A 22,596-nucleotide genomic window follows, 5' to 3' on the forward strand; every position below is an offset into this window, starting at 1 on the left:
CAATTTCGACTGCAATGTTTTGTTAAAAGCATTTCCTCTTGGTTTATTGAGTTATAAAGCTTCAGTACTCTTCTTTACATGTCAGTTGCTGGTGCGGAATTAAGATGAAAAAATGTTGAACCGCCAAAACAGAGCACTGTTTCATTTTACTGCCTCAGTTATGGCAACGGGATTCGATTACGCTGTCCTATGATCATTTAAGAGGTTAAGAAACCTTTTGGTAAGAGCTGCAGAGGTTCCCTCCCTAAAAAACAATAAATGAAAATGATCCTCATGGCCCTTTAGGATGAGCGAGCCAAAGGTTGCGGTTGAAGTCAAATCAACTGTATTCTTTCACCGTGAAGGAGTATGACTGTGTCTAAGAATGAGAATATAAACCATGAAGATATTGTTTACAGATATTCCAAAAATGCTTTTTTCCCCCTTTACATTTGAGGCACCAGGGTGGACTGAGAAACGTTGTATTCAGTTTCTGGAACATGTGTGTCCTACTGTGACTCAGTCAGCAGCAGTGTATGATGATAAAGAATACCAAGTTGGATATTAAATGCAGTAATATATAGTCAAACAATCCATATAATCTTTTTTATTTTGTCATATTTTACTTCTGACAAAGTGGGTTGAAAGCGGAGCTTGAAGTATGAGGACTCGTCACTCACCTAATATAATGTCGGGCAGTTTCCTACTTTTCCATCCACAAGATTTCAATTCTGGAATGCCCAAAGGACATCAGCTGCCCTGGTAAAACCCTCCATCTGTCCAGTCCCATCTGTGTAGACACAAGGATCTGCTCTCTGCTTGCTCACAGCTGAACTTCACCAGTGATCAAGGTGAGCAACCACCTGCACCGGCATGTGTGACAGTTGGGCTGAATTTTCAAGCAAAAATCAAAGTGTTTCTCCGGAGTGAGACTGAAGTTGCAGACGTCCCGAAAATGTAACGTTCCAAAGGTATTCTGATGAGTGCTCTTTTCTTTTTTTCTTCTGATGTCAGCAACGTGCTAACATGGGGACAATTCATCAAACATTTCTCCCAAAGTCATAGTTCCACTGACTAAGCATTATGACCTGTTTAAATCCACCTGAATAGTCCAGTCATGCTGCTGCACCATCCAGCACTTTCTTTCTGTTCGGTAGTCACAGCTGAAAACAAGACAAGACTGCGCTGGGAGAAACCATCTGGTCTACAACTTAGTGCATCGATACATTATTGAAAAGGTCCCAAACACAGCATTGTCTCACTCTTGAGTTCCTGCCTTGGATCCCATTGAACAATCACGCAAAGCCGGTAAGCAGTCACTCATTCCCGTCGTGTTCATTCATGTCCGATGATGATCAGCAGAAGGGCTTTTTGGACTCGAATTGTGGAGGCAATCCAGGTATCTCTGCTTGTCTAAATGTCTTGTATTGTCCAAAGTGCTGTGGGATCCTGAGTTCACAGGAGAGCATGCATGTATGTCCATGTGGATTACGTTATAAATTCCCTGTTTGGTCTCGATTCAGTTTCTTTAGTTTCTAAGCTTTCGAGTGTGGATGGATCTTTGTGCTGTCGTTGACAGTTCTACTCCACTCAGTAGCACGCTGAGCTGTAACTTACACCCGTAAAACAGAATAAGTCTTAAGAAGTTCGACACAGTTGCTGTCGTAGTGTAAAAATGGCCGACTCATTTACAGTACATGCACTGTGGATATATGGGGAGGCTGGAACATGGCCTGCAGAGTTTTAGCTCACAGCAATAATCGTATGTATCTTATGAACTACTTTTCTACAAGAGCTAACAAAGACTGTGCCTGAGGGAGAATGACTTGAAACACTTTATCCTAGATTATACATTGTAGCAATTAAAGTGTTCGGTAGACTTGCAAGAGTTGAGGGGATGTAGACTTAAGACAAAAGTAGCCCACATTGTCTCTGGATCAAAGGCTGTGACGTTTACACTCTTAGTTGCTACCAATATTGCAATTTTGTCTTTATAAGACATAATCGTCAACCACTCAAAATACCGGCATCAGTTTAGAATGTAATGGAAGGTTAGATTAACAGTGAAAGTCACAAAGGGAAGGGAACTTCTTACCGAGTAAGTGTGTTTTGGAGCTAGCAACTATGTTCAATTAAATTTGATCACATTTGAATCACAATCTGTACAACACATCACATCTTCTGTCTTTTGACCTGGATAATGAAAAACTCACCCCCACCAAAGAAAAACAACCTTTAAATGGGGAAAAAAATAAAATGGAAGAGCAACTGAGGAGGATTCACCCTCTCAGGATGGACAGAAGTACAATACATGTCATGTGTATATAAGTGTAAATCCGCACTCGAACAATCAGACAACTCTGCCTCTGACTCTTGAAAGTGGAGTCTGGGAGGGAAGTTCTAAACCCCGCGGAGGAGCAGGCTGGAGCCTCATGGCAGCTCCGCAAACGGGAGCTTTATTTTTAGCAGTTGGAACAACAGGAAGGAGAAAAGGAGGCCAATTCTACCTGGCAAGATATGTAGGGATAATGACATTGGAGTGTAGTGGAGTGTAAAGTGAGCACGGAGGGGTTGGTACAGTTTGATAGGTTGAACACTGTTGGGGGAGAGAGAGGGGATGAAAAGTGAGGTAAAGAGTGAAAATAGATGGCGAAGCAGTGACAGAGGTCACTCAGCATATAGGACTCGGGTCAGAAAGTTCCTCGTATAATTCCCAGGACGCTCTGGCAAGGACAGAAAGAAATGTTGCGTAAATGCAGTTACAGTTTATGCATACAAATTCTATCCCCCAGTCAAAGTCGTACTCCGGAGACGCTATCTTCATGTGGACCTGGTAAATGGACTTGTATTTATAGAGCACCTTTCTGGTCTTCCAACCACTCAAAGCGCCGTACGCATGATAAAGGCTGCTATTTAATGCACCTGCTTGTCAGGATCTAATCTAAAGGCTCATTCACACACACACACACGCACACACACACACACACACACACACACACACACACACACACACACACACACACACACACACACACACACTGATAGCACAGCCTTCTGGAGCAATTTGGGGTTCAGTACCAAAGACGCTATGACTGAATGGAGGGGCCAGGGATCGGACTGCGATCTTGTGATGAGTGGACTATCCACTCTTTCTCCTGAGCCACACATATTTGAAGATGTATAAATGGTATGCATTGTCACTATAAACTGTTCGGAGATACGCCACAACAAATATCAACAGCAGGAGGTTTGGCAGTTCAGATATCAGCATATTTCAAGCTCGCTATCATGTTTGAATTTATTATCAGAATATGACCTTTTACTTGCTTTTGGCATTCACATGCGCATAATCATACTCAGGTTACATATCTTATTAACGTACAACAAGTAAACACAGTATAATTGTATTTATATTTGATCATTTGACCTGTTCCCAAAAGCCAGAGAGCCTGAACATCAGACCAAACATTGTGTCAACATCTTCTAGCTGGCATGCTAGAAACCCAACTCATATTTGATCAAATTCTCAATGCATGAAATAGGCAATTCACTTCCATATTGTGACAAACTCCTAATCTTGTATTCAGCAGTTGTTTGCCTTTTAGCTCGCTGCCTCACAAAGCTTTTGTACACACTGGTTTGCACCGTGCTGACAGCTCTCAGTATGGGCACGTGACCCGTGTACCGAAATCTCAAACATGGCTCGGTGTGTCATTGGCGGTACTGCATGTTGGAGATATCGCTCCTCTTAGCGAGCGCTACTTTTCAGCGATTCGTTCAAGGTACCAGAGACCAGTGGATTCAATGCTCATCTCTTGACAGGCTGCAGATCCTGCGCCTGCAGGGTTTGGCGAGGCAGGCTTTTGTAGCATTCTTGTTGGTTTTGTTGTTTGGAGCAGCAGTGTACGTACACAGTACGTGCTCCCAGGAAACTGTTTACACTGCTTTTTATTTTGTCACCCAAGATACCATAACATTGTGATTATCACCGTCGGAATGAATCGCGTCCTGGCTTTGAATTGTTTGAGGTCTGTCGGACTAAGAATACAAAAAAGTCAGTTCACGAGCATCATCTTATCCCACATTTCAGCTTGTTGTGTTCCCTTTCAACCACTTGTATGAACCTCTGCCAGACCCACCTCGACTCGCCCACCCCTTGAAGTACTGCCAGTACTTTAAATGCAAATAATATATCATGCCAAAATCTACAGCAGCCTGTTTTTGGAGGCGTTTTTTTTTGTAGATGGAGATTAAGTGAATCATTTAAAGGCAAATCCAATCTGCGAGTCACAATGGTGGCACACACGTGTGTTAGCTTGGCTCACAAGGTAGTGCTGCAGGGGGAGGCCTGCTCTCCTTTTCAGTACAAGAGGGCAGATTGGGAAATGGATCAGTCTCTGCATTCATTCGTGTGCACAAAGTTCATTTGTGGGTCACGACGCTACAAAGGTGTCCTTTGTAAACACCAGCGCCTTGAGCACAGCGTCTGAGCCACAATAAATTCAGCCAAGCTTCATTTGCATTTTTTCTTAATGCACAGCCTGGAGAGTTGGTGTACTTTGTTGGACCGACAGCAGTTTTTTCTTTCTTTACTTCAGAAGGACAGAAGTGGGTTGCTGCGTCTGGCTTTGGTGGAATCCATTGTGATGTGGATTGAGACAGAAGGAAGCTTGAAGACGCTCTGTGTCTGTCGAAAACACCCTCTGTCTCAGCATATTGATGGGAAAGCGGTCGACTTGGATGCTGGCATGGCACTGTGCGTCACACAGACGGGCTTTAATTCGTTTCTAGGTTCTGTGTTACAATCCTCAGTGTCTATATTTGGATGTTGAAAGGCTTACTTCTCATATTTGTTCCGGCGTTTAACTTCGTCATTCGCGTTTGGCTCTGGTGACTGACCACATCTTGGCATGGGGTAAATGATATGCGAAAAAAATTACTTTTTTTTTTAGGCCGCACCGTGTCGTCGACGGTTTTTCCACTTGACCCCTTTTCCATTACAGAATTTGACAGAGCTCGTATTTAATATTCTGCTACTATTCTGGGCCTTCCAGAAATCCAATTAGGCTCCTGAATTTACTGGATTATGACACGACCATTTGGGATTTAAAAAGCCTCGGTTCAGTCTTTGTGGAAGAATTATCATAGATATTTTAGGGGAGAGATACATTTAATTGGGGCTGTATTTGTGTGCAAAAACACACACGAACGGGAAATAATTTGTGCTCCGTTGTGATTTTTTTCAGGACGTCTCCGTTTCACAAGTGAGGAAACGCACCAGGTATTTGGCTGCAATAATGCAGTGTCGGTAAAATGTCTTTGACAATATGATGATGACTTGACTGTTTTTGCATTTTCTGACAGAAATAATATCAACAGTTTAACTCCATTCGGAGATGAGAAGTGCTTTTATAATTTTACGCAAAAAAACATTTGTTTATTTTTATTCGCATTACAGTAAGGCTTCTGGATGATTGGACTGAGACAAGCTCACTTAATTATGCTGTTTGGTTCAGCCTCCTCGCTCATGGTAACATACACACGCCAATTCATTCTGTTCTGTGAATGTACACCATCTTGCTCCAAGTAATGCCTTCAGACATTTACTTGGAGGCACTGGTAGAGAAAAGTGTGACCCGCATGTTAACAACAGCTCCGCCTGTCACACTGCGCATCCAATTTACACCTTCAGATGCTTTATTTTGAAACAGCTTTTACATCACCAAGGCAAATAGCAAATTAAAAATCATACCGCAGACGACTGGCTGTGTTTGTTTTCCATTGCCTCCTGAATTTCATCGTGCTTGAATGATGCCCCCCCCCTCCCCCCCTTCAAGCAGCGTAGGCGACCACGCCATTTGTCTGAGCTCCTCCATTCTTCATGTGCACAGGAGGTCTCGCCACCTTTTTTTGTTTTGTTTTTCCAACGTCACATTTTGAGTCGTTTGTTTGCTGAATCACACAAAAGGCACTCTCAGTTCAACGAGCTTTGGCCATGGAAAAAGTGTGCTCCCATGTCCGTGCAATGTTCTGATGTTTTCCCCCGCTTGTTTGGCGTGCCAGGGGAAAACACACATTGTGTATTCACCAATCACAAACAGCAAGTGACGGAGGATATTCTGCTGCAGTGGCCAGATATGTAAAATCTTGGGGAATGAGTTTCAGCCTGCGCCGTGCCTGAGTGATCTGCAAGTATAATGGTTCTGGCCTGCATGGGCTAATCCAAAGTAAGGGAAGTATTTAATGAATTTAAAATACCTATTTAGTAGTACACCATTGTGGAGCGAAGCATCCATCATTTGTTGGACTATTCCCTCAAGGCCTTGTCGACTTGGCCATGACGTATAGCTGCTATAGCGGTACCTTGAAATGCATGTAATTAGAGTCGTTGTATTGGACGCAATCGGGTGACCCGAGCATCTGATGCTTTTCGTCAGAAAGGTGTTCCTCTGAGTGCGCTCCTCACTCGGCCCGGACTTTGGTCTTCAACCAGGCTCAAGGTGAATTCTCCCCGTGTTTTATAGCATGTCTGGAAATGATTCTTGTTTGCTGTGGACGGGCAAGCCAATACATCACCGTGCCACATTCCCCTTCCGATGCCTCTCTACGTACTTCATTTCTGTCGGCTGGAGCTCATTAAGCTGGGCTAAGGGACTGGGTGAGGTGAGCAGTGTGTCCCGAGGAGGAAGCTTGTCTTCCAAAAGCATTACCGTAACCTAGCGCATCTATCCTCCAGGCATGCCGGTCTGCCCAACCCTCCCGCTCTGTTTGCAGTGGCCCTGAGCTATGTGTGTATGTTTGCTATTCTTAGGAGAACTGCTGGAAGGTATAGAAAAATGCCATGGAGGGCAGCTATTTTTAACAGCTGGTGCTTGGCCTTCATCCTCGTGTTCCCTCCCTCTCGCCAGGGAGAAAAAGGAAACACTGTAGTGAGACTAAGGGTACCATCGATTTGTGCGGGTTCTATTTTTAGAAAAAACTTATCTTGTGTCTTTTAATTTGACTCAGCCAGAGGCAAATTAATGAACTGCATAGCGGGGCTTTAAAATAGTTCCTTGCTGGAGCTATGCAAGAAAGCCATACAGTCAGTGATATACGCTATAGTCCTCACTGACATTGCAGTGCTAATGCAGGCAAGAGGACTCCTCCTCTTCCCCTATGCAAGCACCACAAGCTGGGAGCAGAGGCAGCTCTCTCTCTCTCTCTCTCTCGCTCTCTCGCTCTCTTCATCTCTGTGCTCCTCTCTCTCACGTTTGCTTTCTCACTCTCCACTCAAACATTCGGCTTCTCAATTGTGTTTGACGATCATTTCCTTCTCTCCCTCCTAACACTTCACTCTTTCCATTCATTTTTGTCTTTATTTGACCCGTAACCATCCCCGTCCATCCTGCCAAAAGAGAAGAAACAGAGTCACAGGGAAAAAAAAGAAAACAAAAACTCTCCCCCCTTTCCCCCATTTCAGCTGCTTGCCTCAGACAGCGCACAGTGTTATTCAGCACTTTAAAAACTCATCTGATAAGATAATCTCTTGAGTGCCTTGATGATATTGTTTCTGGGGCATTTTTGAAGAGAGATAAAGACATGAGAGTGATATGCCTCTGTGATTGTATCATCCCCTTAAAATATCCAATTTGCGAGCTGTCATTCCAGACCAAGAGAGTAGCGGAACAGCGGGGAACCGCTTCCCTATTCCACCCATTCATCTGAAACAGAAAAAAACCAAAACGATTTAACTGTTCTGCTTCCAGAGAACTATGTCTGAATGTGTCAGGTATAATTATGGCAGCCATATGCAGCCATAATCATATCTGTATTTTGACATTCATTCCCCCACACGTGTTCCTCGCTGAAGTTAACAGTGTTGTCAAGGCTACCGCATGCAGGATGTTCAGAACACATCATTTTCTCGTTCCATTTTCAAAGCCATGATCACAGTCTAGGCTTCACGCGTATCCCGACGTATTCCCCATCTTCCTGATTGTGAACCGTGCGATAAGCTGCAGCTTTTGTGCCATTTTCGTGTTGGTCGTAGAATCAAAGCGGTCAAAAAAATGCATTTTCTGGATATTCCGTGACACTAAACCAGATATTTTATGAAGGCTGACGGCCTGTATGGTCAACCTCGGCCGTTACACACACACCGTAGCAGCGGGCGTCCTCAGAGGGAGCAGAGAAAGAGAGGATGAAGGTTATGAAAGACTGTGGATGGAAAACGAGAGAGGAAGTGACAGCACGAGAAGACAGAGAGGCTGCACAGCTGGCCTCGGCCCAAAAAATTCATTTTGCGGGGCCACAAATCAGTCAGCGTTATGTGAGTCAGAATCCTCAACTTGTGTTTGCGGCGAAGCAGCGGCAAGTGCTGGCAGTGTTGGAGCACGATCAAAGTGGATTGCGGTGAACAATCCGCCGTAACGGGGCTGGAAAGCATTTTGCTTTGATTCACTTCAGGTCCTTGTTGAACTCATTTAATGAAGGCTCGTGTTAGAAGCATTAAATACAGCCCTGGTATCCACCCACAGCACAGCAGTTGACCCTACGTGGTGCAGACCAGTTCAGTCAAGCATAAATGGCAACTATGCCCACGAGGCATGTTGTGTACGAGAGAAATACCTTGTTTAACCTAATCTGGTGAGTGTACATTCAGTAAAACTGACTTTCACCGTTTTTTTTAAGAGAATAGCATTCAGCCTGACACGTCCTATGCCAGTGTAATGTATTATTTAGTGTGTACACTGGTTCAGAAGCAGCTACCAAATCAAAAGAAACACATCCTGAGGTGCAAGCTGGAGATTATTCAGTTGTACGTCACAGTGTGTCTTTATTAGGAATACCTTGAGAATGGATTTCTATTTCCATGTGCAGCAGCCATAACGCTCGGTACAGTAATGAGCTAGGTGATATTTAGTGGGTGGTCCTCCTGACTAAAGCAAAGTGACAGCTGCATGCTAGCTTGTAATTTGTTTCTTATAAAACCCCAGTTCGGTGTCCAAGCTCATTACATGTGAGAATGTGTCACACGCGGTCGTATTTGGATGGTGAGTAAACAGCAGTTTCAAGCACACGTAACCTCCAATCTCCACGGCTGATGCGAGATGCAATCATATCTCTGCTAGGCTACACTGTGCCAAACTGCAGCTCTCTGCATGAAATAAAACATGCTAATAATCAAATACAATTTAAACCTGATGTCAGTGCATAGAACCGTTTTTTTCCTGTGGAGCATCGTCCGATTTTCTACATCCTGAATCAAAAATAAGACTTTTACCACGATGGCTGATGTTGACGATGTGGTAATGCCCACTTGTAAAAAACCTTGATTAATTGTGCAGTGTATTGACAGCCAACGCCCCCATTTTTGATTAGTTATCATCTTTAAATTGCACAATACCCTTCACCCCTCACCTGCCAATCAATTAATTACACCCCTAAAGAAACAGGTGAGTAATGCCTGCTGATTACCTGTTAGGATACATTTCCTGACATGAAAACAAGAAGGACATGTGATTATAACTGTAGGATTACCTCACTGAAAATCGATGGAAGTTTTAAACGTGCACCCTCTGTGGGCTTTATTGCTGTTTCGCAGAGGAATTGAATGGAATTCACTTGATTTTACAGCCCTTACAATGGAAACCAATGTGGACTCAGAGTCGTGGCCCAAGGTGTCAAAAGGTCCATAAAAACATCTGTAATGGCAAAATACATGTAAACCATGTGCTTCTAATCAAATGTACATTAAAGTGTCTGCTAAGCAAAAATAAAAAAGTGCGGAGACAAGTAAAAAACACTGCCTGTCCTTCCTGTGAACTGTCGACACCTGGTTCCTGTTTATCAACTTCTGTTTCTTAGAGTTTCGAGACAGTTTTGGGGCGCCTACACAGACCAGTTGAGCCCAGTTCTGCGTCACGTGCACACAGAACTTCTGCTTTGTGTATGACTCATCTCGGGTGTTGCTTTCTGTACATATATAAATGACATGTACAGCGACCACTCGAAGAAGCTTTTCCACAGTACACCGAGATACGTGTCTGGTGAATAAAGACAAAGAACTTTGATTCTCTCGAGACTCTGTTTATTGATATTGATTGAAAACCTTGACTCTTCTCCCGATTAACCATAGAAATCTTCCACAATACTTTTCCACGAACCACTCTTGCATTATAACCCATTATTTCATATGTTTCATATGAAAATAGCTACACAAGATATCGAATTACGCTTCTTTGTGTCACGATATAAGCAATGTTTGATTTATGAAATACTCAAAGCAGGAGCAAATTGGAAAAGTAATCATCATTAGGCTATAGCGTCAGTTATACATTTATGCAAAACTTAGTTTTGCCAGCAAAAGCAAACTTTGCTACACATTGTAGCTAGGTCACAGCAAAATCTGTTGTGGTTTGTTCATTTAAATATATATGGACATAGTGCACTACTTCTGTAGCAAGAGGTTGAAGCAATCTCGAGCTGCAAGGCATCCCAGAGGACTGTGGGACTTGCAGCCGCACTTGATTGTGTTTCTTCTGTCCACGTCTCTGGAGCATTTGCATCAACTCAAGCGTGATACTTTCGGAAGTACGTGCCAGTTTACCTGATTCAAACATGATTGACATATGAGGCAGACCGAACCTTCATTATCATGTTCATTACCTGTGATATTGGAAACCGCGCATGCAGGGCGAAGCTTTCCACCTCATACGCAGGCGCGAGCCTTTCCCCGGAGACCAGCGCCTATTTTCTCTTCTCTTCATCATGACTTGTCCTATCCAAGATGTGACTGGGTGTGTACATGGGCGAGATACCGTCAGGACAAATTAGGGAGACCATGAATAAACCTGCCCATGAGAAAGGAGGCAGAGAATCAAGATAGACATCAGAGTAGCGCCTCTGAGGCCCTAAACTGAAGTTATGTGATTTACCCCAAATGGCTGGGCTGGATTAAAACCAGGATGTTGGTGCTAACAGTTGTGCTTTCATCACATAGAAGAAGGAGGGATCTATAGAGATGTCTTTTTTTTCTCCAACTTTAGTGACAAATGAACCCTGTACCCAGCCTGAAAGGTGCCGACAGAGGTGGAGACTTGTGTTCACAGCCATAAAGGTGATGAATCGAAGTAGTGATAACCAGAAATGAACCTTTTACCCGTAGAGTCGGCTGCTCTGTTTTTGTTAATCTGTTGATCTCGTCTATCAGCGACGATCAAAAACGATTTTACATAAATTGGTGCAATGTTAATCCATCAAACTGTTCGCTGACAGCATCATGAATGATGACTGAAAAGAGAACTCCGCTTTGCCTTTCACGAAAAAGCCTTTTTTCGTTTAATGCCGGCATGTAATTCCCGTCAACAAACATCTTATTTTATATGTGCACGTGTGTGTGCTAAATCAACTGTTGCTTGCAAGAGCTGAAGTCAAGCGATCTGGTGGAACGGCGCACCAGCATGGACGGCTTAGCAATGGGCAGATCGATTGATTGATTTGTGTAAGTGTGTTAATCTTGGTCGCCTGCAGCTTGGTCCTAAAATCCCCCCAGCATGATTAGCAGCTTCCTACTGAGAATGCTTAGTAGGGTGTGTGTGTGTGTGTCTGTGTGTGTAGGTGTGTGTGTGTGTGTGTGTGTGTGTGCGTGTGTGTGTGTGTGTGTGTGTGTGTGTGTGTGTGTGTGTGTGTGTGTGTGTCACATGGTCCACATTGGCCAATAAGGGTATCATTGCTTTGTGCTGAACTTTTCATTTCTTGTCATTCTTTCTTGGTAAGGCTTGTCAAAGAAATGATCTTGCTTCACTGGCCACTGCATCAGTGCCTCACTGCCTCAGCTCATAGTGGCTCTGGGAAATTGCCTGGGCTTTAGTCCTCAGCTCAGGGCATGGAATTGTCTGTGACCAATGTCGTTTTCTTCAGAAAATGATTTTTTGTCCCTGATTCTTGGTTCATTTAGACAGCCCCCAAAGCACAACATAATCCTACATCGTTTTTTTTGTGCCTAGTTAAAAAAAGAAAAGAAAAATCGCACAGCTCATTTTATCCTTCGGCTTTATCTGTCCCTTCTTTATTTCTTTTCTTTTTTCAACATTGGCTTTAGCCTTTGTCTTTATCAGACAAGAGTTCCCCTGTCTTCATGTTGGGGTAATAAGACAAAGGGCCGATAGTTGTACAGAACAAAAGCCAAAGACAGCCAGTCACTTCTCGATTGCTGACCACTGTCGTCCTGGCAAATTTAAATATGGAACAACAGCGTGCATATGTTCAACAATTTCCTACAAATCTGAATCTAATTCATCAGACGTGTTGTGAAAATCTAAACTTGCCTAACATCTTTCAATACAGCTTTCAGTTTCTCTCTTCTTATATGCAAATTGATCTCATTAATATCTTATACATGCCTTATTTACAAGTGAATACAAGTCCAACATTCACTCTACTTTTTGCTCTGTTTTGGTCTCCACCAAGGGAAACATCTGTATCTCCAGCTGCTTAATGCTCCACTGTGTTCACCAGCTATAGTTGCTATCTGTCCCGTCAGTTAAGAAACAGAAAAGCTGCAGCCAACATCTACGCTCGTGACTAGCTTCACAGTCAAGCAGTCATGTGATTTATTGTTACCATAAAATATTGATAATAGCCACTTTAAGTTATTTATTACAAGACATTGAGTGTAAAATGATACATGTATTTTTTTGACTGTCTTTACCACCATAAATGATTCAAGTAGCTTGACCAGGGCATAATTAACCCTGCCTTTGCAATTAGGACCATCACGCCTCTCTCCATATCTCATCACTTCATGACTATAAATTGAAATTAGGTCCTTTTGGCACTTGCTAAGTGAAGAATATTTTGGTACAAAGAATCAACCACACATTCGACCTTGCAGACCGCGCTAGCCAGGAGAGCGTAAGGGGATAGAGAAGCGTCCCTCTGTCATTTATGAACAGACTAATGGAACAGATGTGTTCAAAAGCCCCCAAGAAGCCTTCACCTTTTTAACACGCAGTATCCGTTTGCCCTCAAGAAGCAGCAGTGGTGTATTTCCGTGCAGAATTATGCTTGAGTGTCCGTTGAATACAGTTTTTGATGCCATCGCTGAAATATTTGGTTCCTCGTGATATTGCCGTGCAGTTTGAGGCTCTTAAATATGACCTTTGATCAAAGTGTATGTCAACATCTCGGTCTTTTTCTCAAGTGATGAAGTGACATTTGTGGAAGATGGATGACCCCCAGCGACACCCACACCTGACATACAGTATGATGCAAAGCGTCTGCTGATTTACCACCGTATGGCTCCCATCACTCATTTCCACATTGAGCAGTGTGGAGACCACTCCATCAGGCAGTGGCCCCTCCACCACTCACCTCCGCTTAGTCCTCAATCAAGCCAGCCTTGTTTGTTTTTCGAAAAAAAAACTGGCTCACGAGCTCTGCATCCTGTGTCAATAAACCTGAAGAGGCAAAGCAATCAATGACAGAGAAGGCATTCAATTTGCGTTTGTATCTGAGGCTAATCAGCTCACTTGCTTGGTTCAATGTGGTTTCCTGACCACAAAGGCTACTCGAATGTCCGGGTAATGTGCAAAAAGATTGTTTTCTCATTTTACATAAGTCGGTTAACTGTGGCCGGAGTGGTTGAGTTATACAACCGCCACAGTTTTTCATTGATATATCCGCATACAAGAGAGCAGGGGAGGTGGTTTTGATGAGCAAAGTGAGCCACGGAGTATCAGTATACCATTGTAATAATGCACAATTAGCTTACAAGTTTGCTTTACTGAAATTAGGTTAATTTGTCAGGACCAGGACTGGATCAATTAAGCGTTTCTATATTGAGTTTTTATTTATTGTAATATTATTGCAGCTGTCAGGCTACATATACATTATACATACGGTATTGTGGTGTTAATTCAGGCTCTCGCACCAATGAAAATCCATGGCTAAATAGCCCAAACAACCTCCTCTAATTGAAAATGTATTGGATTTTCCCTTTTGTATGTTAGAGACGGGCACGATACAGCCTGTGGAAATTGCCAGCGTTGAGGAAAACAAATTCTAATGCGGCGTACAAACCGGTGGAAATTATATTCAAATGTGATTGATTTGTCTATGCTGAACCGGTGCAGGCAACAATTTAACATCATTACTTTTCCCAAATACGGAGTGGTGCGCTTTAAAATAAACAACAATCAGTCTTATTTCACTCTTCCAAATGACACCATCATGTGTGCTTGGTTTATGCAGCTCTTGTTTTGGTTTGATGCATTCATTCATCCAATCATTCCCATTCAGCTGATTCATGGACCTATTCACCGCAGACTAACGGATGTGAAGTTAAACTGGGAATGCTGCTGGGCCACTGAATTTGATGCAGCCGTCTGCCTCGCCCCTTTAATTAGAGCACGATAACATGTTTTTAAACGCCATCCTTCGCCGCCTCGCGTTTCCCGTGAAAGGCTCATAAATAAATTGAGGAGAAACATCCACTTTTGAACTATCTGGGCTTTACAGTACACGGAGACAAGCGCTCCTTCCAAGGAATGCGGAGCAGGAGATGATAGGAAATATATCTCTGAGGGCCGCCCTCTCCCTCATTACATTATAAAGGATCTGCGAGCCGTGAAACACTAAGGGTGAAGCATCAGCGGTTGCTAAAGATAGAGAGGCCTAAACAAAAGAGGGTTTTTTTCCCCTATCCATATTGTTACTCAAGAATCCTTTTAACTATCCACTTTTCTCATTCCCTGAGGTCAGGAGAGAGTCGGGGCCAAATCCAGGCATCCCAGGCTGCTTGTGTGTGTTTGCAGAGTGTCGTCCCGTGCATCAACAACACATGCACGTCCCTGTGATGTCATGATGAGGGAGATACAGCTGTTCTGGCGGATTGGGAACACTCTCGCTGAGGCGCTCCATCTCTGCCAGGAGGTCTGAGGAGCGTCTTGTTGCCCAAATTCAAATTGCAAATCCACTTCAAGTACATCAGTCAAGAGTGCTCAGAGCTAAAATGCAAGCCGTGTTGGGTCTGGAAGATTTTTAAAAAATCATGGAACTTGCACTTAGGAGGATTACGCTGCCATGCGCTGAAAAGAAGAAAAGGGAGGAGGGGTCCCACGACATCATCACCTCAAAGAAATGGGCAGCCCAACATCGTGAATTATATTTATTCAAAAGCACTATATTTCTCCAAATATGTCATCGTCCATTTTACAACTGGTCATATGCTCTCAGTGCAGTGAGGAATGGGTGTGTGGGGATCGCTGTGTTCTTGGTGATGTGAAACTAATCGGGGAGAAAGAGCACTTTCCACACCAGTGACTTTTCAAGGCCCCGTGGTATAAATATCAACCATCTGCGAGGCCATCTGCATTGGGGTGCTATATCATGCACCAAGGCCAAGCCACCAAACGCAGGCAGCTTTCCTCTCATGGCACTATCTACACTGCTAGTGAGACAAGCAACACATCGCAGAACCACCACTATCAACAATGGATTTGCCCCATATTTTAAGTATAGAGTTTTAATCCCTTAAGTGAGGTCATCTTTTAAAGGAGCAATCATGATGACCTCAGTGCGGTGTAATGCATTGTACAGCTGCATGCTCTACCCCTGTATCCTGATGGCATCGTGCTGCAGACGTGCCTGCTTTGGGGGGGGGGGGGGGGGGGGGAATTGAATATACCGTAATATATGTTGGCCATCAGGTGCGTTTTCAATCAAGGCTTTTTATCTGAACTTAGATTATAGGACTGTGGTGATTGCAGGGGCAAACCTGTTACAAGCAGCCATCCATCATAGTTTTGACAGCTCATTTTGTGGCAGTTCCGACTTTTTTTTTTTTCTGCTTTTGTACTTGACGACGCTGCGCTGCAGCTGGCTTCTGAGAACGCAGACTTCGGCAGAGATGAGCGGCAATGAGACTATAGACCTTTTATATTCAGCTGGAAATACAAAGCTGAACAAAGCAGCACAAGCAAAGAGAAAAAAGGCGCCGACGAGTGTCATTCTGAACAAAATAGCCGAACACACAAGACTTGAGGACATCGCGTCAGCGTGTCTTATCTCATCCTCCTCTTGCAAGTTTCTGGAATTATGTATTCGTCGCCTCCCTCTGTATGTCATCGACTGCTCTCTGCTTGCATGTGTTTCTTTGTGTCTGCAATGAGAACAGGAGAAAAGGAGAGATGGGGGGTGTGTGTGTGTGTGTAGGTGTGTGTGTGTGTGTGTGTGTGTGTGTGTGTGTGTGTGTGTGTGTGTGTGTGTGAGTGTCTACTTGAGCATGTGAGACATTTTTTCAAGCTATCTAGTTATTGGAACGGAAACGAATGGAGGAGGGCTGGTGCTGAAGAGTAGGCCGCTCAAGGGGGGAGAGAGAGAGAGAGAGAGAGCGAGAGAGAGAGAGAGAGAGAGAGAGAGAGAGGGGCCACTGGCGAGTGAAAATCCTTTTGTTATTTCTGTAGACTGTTGAGATGCAGAAAGGGGCGGATTAATTTGTCTCCAGGTCTGAGAGCAGCCTTCAGCAGACAGCAGAACTCCCCCTTGCTGCTTGTTTACCTCACTTATGCTGCACTTGTAAAGTATATCTTATCCAAAGCCAGTGATGGGATGCATTTTGCGTGGCAGCTTCGAAACGATTGATAGAATAATCCAAAGATTGAGAAGCCGGTCGACAAATAAAAAATGGTAAGCGAGCGAAAATATGCCTTCTGGTTCAAAACAGATCTTTAACGTGCCTTTGATCACAAACATGCGTCATCACAGCCTGCAACATGAAAATGGCCTCGAAAATGTATCATGTTTTTTAATATATCATGCTTTTGAATTCAGAACATGCTGTTTATCTTGTTTCCTGATGTGAAATCACACAAGATTAGCCTGACAGTTGAAGTCCTTAAAAAAAAGAGCAAAAATACGAGGTCTGCGAATCACAATTCGATTGATTCCGAATGAATCTGCAGAGGATTTCCGGGATTCATTTATTAATAGTTTGGTCTATTAAATCTCAAACGAACATATGCAGAGCCCAAAGTGATCAACATTCCAAAATACTTCACTTTAGAACCACGTGAGGCAAAGAGAGGCAGTCGAATCTTTACATTTTGGAAATTGTAAGGGTTAGCATTTTCACTTCAGCGATTAATCAATCATCAAAATAGTTGCTGCTAAATTTTCTGTCGACTCATCCGTTGACGATTCATCATTCCAGCCCTTTAAAGTACAGCGCACTGTTAAAATAATGTATAACCGTAAAGCAGTGTCATAGTGTCACGATTGCAAAATACCTCAACATAACACTCTCCCTATAATAATATAGAAGAAGAAGAAACATTCCTTTATTAGTCCCACAGTGGGGAAATGATTCTCTGCATTTGACCCATCCCTGTACAACGTAGTAAAATTTAGCATAAAATAGTCCCAAAGACTCACTATGAACCCATGTGCCGTCCTTTTACTTGTATTTGCTCATAACAAGATTTCCATTCATGGCAACATTAATTCCATTCATATCAAATAAATGAGCTCGCTCAGTGTCTGCAACACTTAACAAGAGGTCATCATCCTCTCAACAAGGCTTTTAGTGTTTGTTGCAGGATGCTCGGGCTGTGTAAGAGAACTTCAGACTCTAGAGGTCTCCATCCTTCAGCATCCCCTCATCATCCACCTATTCGCCCTCCCCCTCCTCCTCCTCCACCTCCTCCTCCTCCTCTTTGCCATTGTGTGCAGCGGAGGAGGAAAGGAGGAGAGACTGCTGAGGAGGAGACAGAGGGGATCCGGAGACAACACGTCCCACGCCAGAGCCAGACAGCCAGGGAACTTTGATTTGACGCCAAGTAGCCTGCGATGTAAATGACGATGAAGGGAAAGAGCCACGTTTCTTGTTCTGCTCCTTGGGAGGCTTAGACAGAGATATGTCGGCCGTGTTCAACATATAGTGTCCTTGGACTCTTACGCTCTCTGAAGATTTATTGTCTCTGATTTCGCTCCTCTGTTCGCTGATGGTGCCGCTTCGGTCAGCCGAATGAATTTGAAGGCAGTCTGAGCGCATTGTTTCCAGCTCCGTTGCATATGCAAATGGGATTTCCAGCCGTGATGTCTGCAATATTCCGCTCTTTGTTTCTGGGTAAGTCACTTCTCGTTCCTGCAAAAGAGAATGCGTTCATTTAAAAAGGAGCCGCGGAGCGTGTTCGTCTCCCTATTGTTACGGACGATGTTCGTTATTATTTACTACGATTCTTTTTTTTTGTATTTTTTCTTTTCTTTTGAACGTCCTTAACGACAGATCTGGCAAATGACTTCAGCCTCGATTCAGAATGATGTCAGATTATATTTATTTTTCATTTTCAGCTTCACGCGTTTTAATGGGCATATGTTGAGAAATTGCGATTTATTTTTCGGCATATCTGAAAAATGGGAACGCACAAGTCAACCTCGGTTTCCAAGGCTGCTCTGCTTCGGGCAATTAAAGGGGATAAAAGTTCACCTGACCCCTCCCTTTAGATCGGCGATCCGGATCTATTGACCCAGTATGAACATCTACAATCCGTCAGAAAAACAGGCCTGCTGCAGATGAACAAAACGCCTTTTACCATATTTTGACAAAAGCAACAAAAGAAACACAGTGCGTACAGTAACTAAAGACGTTCAATGTGCTGTTCCTTACTGTTTGGCGCAATATTAAGTGTCCTGAATATCGTTTTGAGAACGAAAATAAATGTCGGAATTTGTTGGGATACATCATTTGTTTGAAACAACAACAAAAAAAATGTTCGTTGGAATATATTCCTATGATTATAAATCAAGTTTGTCTATGTATGTCATCAGCGCCACTATTGCTGATACTGTGACCAACACAGCTCTCATTACTTCTGTATTACAGTAATGTACTCAGGGACATTCCAGGCTAAGAGCTAAATGAGGGATTGTTTAATTCCACTGCGACTTCACTGACTGGAAGTTACTGTAGCACTGTAAAGACAGTGTGTAAAAATGACTTCCAGTAAGAGGTTCCACACTCCTTTCTGCTGTCTCATCACCTGCAGTGAAATCCCGACAGTAGCTTGGTGTAACTGGGGTTAAACCAGCGTTTTTTCAAAGGCTTTACAATCTGAAGTGACTATGAATAAGAGTGCTTGGTATGAAAAACTTCGGAAGCCCCAGCGTTAAAGTAGCAGTCGTTGAAAGTGGTCATATGAGGAAAAATGCAACCGAGAGGTGGCGGCTCCTCTGCTTTGGTTTGAGTCCAAAAGTCGTGCTCTAGCCTGAGCGATGCTCGCTGTTCGTGGCGTCGCAGTCTGGACAGAAATCAAAAGAATCATTTTTGTGTCATATTTTCAGTTTCGACACACAGCTGCCGTTATTTGCTTGTGCTGGATGTGGATTGTGCTGACGGCTTGTAAATGCCTGCAGTGTTTGTGGTCTCCGGCTCCCATCATTCGGTTATGTATTGCGGTGACCTTTCAGGAGAATACCCTGCCCCTTGCCCGATGCATTCTGGGAAAGGCTCCACTCCTCCTGTGACCCTGAATAAGATATGCGGTATAGAAAATGGAAGGATAGAGATAATATGTGGACCTGCATACCAGCTGACTTGTTACGCTTTACATTGGTCCACCAGTGAATCCACAGTATATGTGCTCAGTGGTGATGGGCCACTGATGCTGTGCAGGCAGCTGACTCGGCAGTGGACACTGCATAGCATAATGTGCCTTGGTTGCAGCCATCGTCCTGGTTGTATTAAGATACTGATGTGATTTAAGCTAATTGTGATTGTCTAAATAGCAGTTCCCTGCTGATGATGATGATGACGAAGATTTAAAAAAACACTACAAATGCTTAGCTGACACAGCTGAGCCAGCAATGCCAAGGTGAACACATTACACCTGAAATCATACAGCAGCACGTTATTCCCCTAAGAGTTATAATAATAGTGCGCTTCTCTTAAAATAGCCATCAGCCTGTGCCTAGAGTATTAAATGTCTTGTTGTTGCCATGGTGAGGCGTTTTCTCCTTCCCCTGTCATGTCACAAGATATGAGTGTATCAAACAATGCAGCTGAAAACAATACCATGAGGGTCACTGTCCAGTACAGTACAGCAACCGGGGGTCATGTGTCTCTCATTCTACAACAAATGATTTGCCAGTCAGCCAAATATAGCATTTTCACTTGACCAGGGAGAGGCTATAGGCTGCTCTGCTGCACTGGACTGAAGGACATTTTTTCAAAAGTTACACAGCCTGTGTTAGTTCAAGATCAACGCCGAGGCCAAGTAACGAGAGGAAGTGGCTGTTTTATTATAAAAGGATCGATCGTCATTAATAGGCGCTCATTTCCTTTTTATTTGGCTGTGGCCTCGCAAGTCCTGAGATGTCCTTAATTTAATATCTGCTGGAGATGTAATATCCACTGTTCACATTACAGATAAGTAGCACAATTAATTGCCACGGGGAGTTCCGTAGCTCGATACGAAGTAAGAAACAGAACAAGGTCAAACAGAGTAACTGAGTAACCGTGTGGTAGGTTCACCCAGGTAAAGCACGCCCCGTGATGGATCGCCTATCTGTCCTTGTGATTAAATGATTGCGAATGAGGGGATTTGAAAATGACTGTCCGAGAAGTAATAACATCGCGTAAGTCACTTGACAGAAATGTAATTGGAAAGAAGGAGCAGCTCTTATGTGTGATATCCAAACCTCTGCACCCTGGCTTGCGGGAGTCTAATTTTCGATCTGCAAGACGAAGCCACGTGAGTGATTATGGGAATGCAGTCGCGTCTCGACATCCGCGTCCGTGCTGATGCCCCCCGTGTGTCCACATTGCATGCACACACATGTGTATAACAATGTGAAGACGGTGGTGCCATGCGCACCACCGTCTCCATCTAACACCACTAGTGTTAGATGGAGGTAAAGAGAGCAGTGGCTCCGAACATAAATTCTGTCCCCATTCTATATTTAGCATGTCTGCCGGGGTAGGCAGAGCATCTCTGAAATGTGAAGATGACAGGAGCCTCCTGAGCCAGAGGTTATGAAGTGACATCTTGATGTGTTTGCGCCTGAATCACACTCCCACACACACACACACACACACACACACACACACACACACACACACACACACACACACACACACAACCGGCCACAGACTCCTGACATTCCTGCAAACCCAGAGACATTTCGATATTTGACGTTTAGTTACCACACATTAAGTCTCCCTTTTGATCTCCTGTTGACTCGTGTTATTCTTCAGCGGTATCACGTGGCATCCTGTACATTCCCAGCTTTGAGCGTGTTTGTTTTTTTTCCGAGAGGGTGTGATGAGTTTGGCAGAGTTGCTTTGCGGGACGTTGGACGTGCACGGTATTTAAAGCATTTGTCGGTTAGGTGTGGAGCCCTGCAGCGAGTCAACCTTCATCTCACACCGTACAAGCGTGGACGATTGAATAATTAGCTGGTCGAATTCATTTACAGGAGTTTACTTGATGAACGGGGATGCAGACAAATCAACATTTTCAGGACACATAACAGAGGGACGCCAAGCAAAGCATCACAATACAAATAGATCCAGTAGATATTACATTCAAGCTATAGGAGGTACAGTACAGTGAAGATGCGGCTGTTGAGGGAAGAATAGCAAATAGCTGGCGGTGCATCGCTCCAGATAGCAAACTGACTCCCACCTACAATGTCAACGATTTCACAGGCAGAACAAAGTGTCAACAGATTTCCCGTCAAGAAAGGATTTTATTACTCCGAGCAAAAGTGGCAAATCTGAATAGCTCAGCAAGGACAGAGCACTCTGGAATACAACACCTGTACCGAGGGCGGTCGAAGAGGCCTACAGATGAGCACATAGGTCAAGCCGTCCTCAAAACAATTGACCCGTATCATTAACAAATTCTGATTTCCCCCCCCTGATGTGTACGGCCTTTGAATGACAGCGTGCCGCCCTGAATAACAAAACGTCCTTCTTGTGCACCTGAGGGATTCTTCATGTTTCATTGATTTCAGTGCTTTTAGTCAGACGGCCTTCCTGTTCTGTCGCAGCGAGCTGGACTCCATGCTTAGAAGGAGAGTGTTTGTAGGTGAGAGTGTACCTGCTTTGCACTATAAGTGGTTTTATTCCTACTACTCGGGGGCCTATGGAGGTTGATTTTTATAGCAGCCAAAGACGTCCGAGGTGAAAAATAAAGGTCGCGCTGGTGGAGTGAGCGTATGCTTTCTGGGATTAATCTGCCGTCTCGACAATATGTCTTTGTTTGACAGTTCCTTTCACGTTCTCCTGGTGTGTTTCTGCCACGCCCATAACATCCGAGCTGTGCAGGCATTGGGCCTTTAGGCGCTTGCATCTTGTTAAACACAAGACACATGCCTCGGCAGAGCTGGGTTTGTGTCGAGTTTCTGACCGATACGCCCCCCCCCCCTTTTTCATCCTTTACTGGGGAAATTACTGCCAGATTATTTTGGAATGTATGAGCAGGAACTGCCTATTTCACTTTACTGGTAATCTTTGACAGATGTTCGGGAGAGGCTCACATTCACATTAACTGGAGCCACATGCACGGTATGCACAGGACACTACACTAGTATACCGCTGTACACAAACAATTAAAGACACAGACATGTTGTGCA

At 43.8% G+C, this 22,596-nt stretch overlaps 1 protein-coding gene across 2 annotated transcripts in view; it reads left to right on the top strand.

The window, feature by feature from the left end:
- Positions 1 to 22,596, top strand: part of clmpb (CXADR like membrane protein b) — a 185,055-nt gene that overhangs the window by 101,073 nt on the left and 61,386 nt on the right. Inside the window, exon 1 of one of the 2 annotated variants that reach the window (XM_079271487.1) lies at positions 17,703 to 18,088. The exons of the other annotated variant lie outside the window; for it this stretch is intronic. Coding sequence (XP_079127613.1) covers positions 18,034 to 18,088 — 55 coding nt within the window. The 5' untranslated portion in view covers positions 17,703 to 18,033. Of the gene's footprint in view, positions 1 to 17,702; positions 18,089 to 22,596 lie in introns of those variants that run through there. 2 annotated transcript variants of the gene reach the window in all.

This window comes from Melanostigma gelatinosum (genome assembly GCF_949748355.1).
Source record: "Melanostigma gelatinosum genome assembly, chromosome: 7".
Taxonomy (NCBI): Eukaryota; Metazoa; Chordata; class Actinopteri; order Perciformes; family Zoarcidae; genus Melanostigma; species Melanostigma gelatinosum.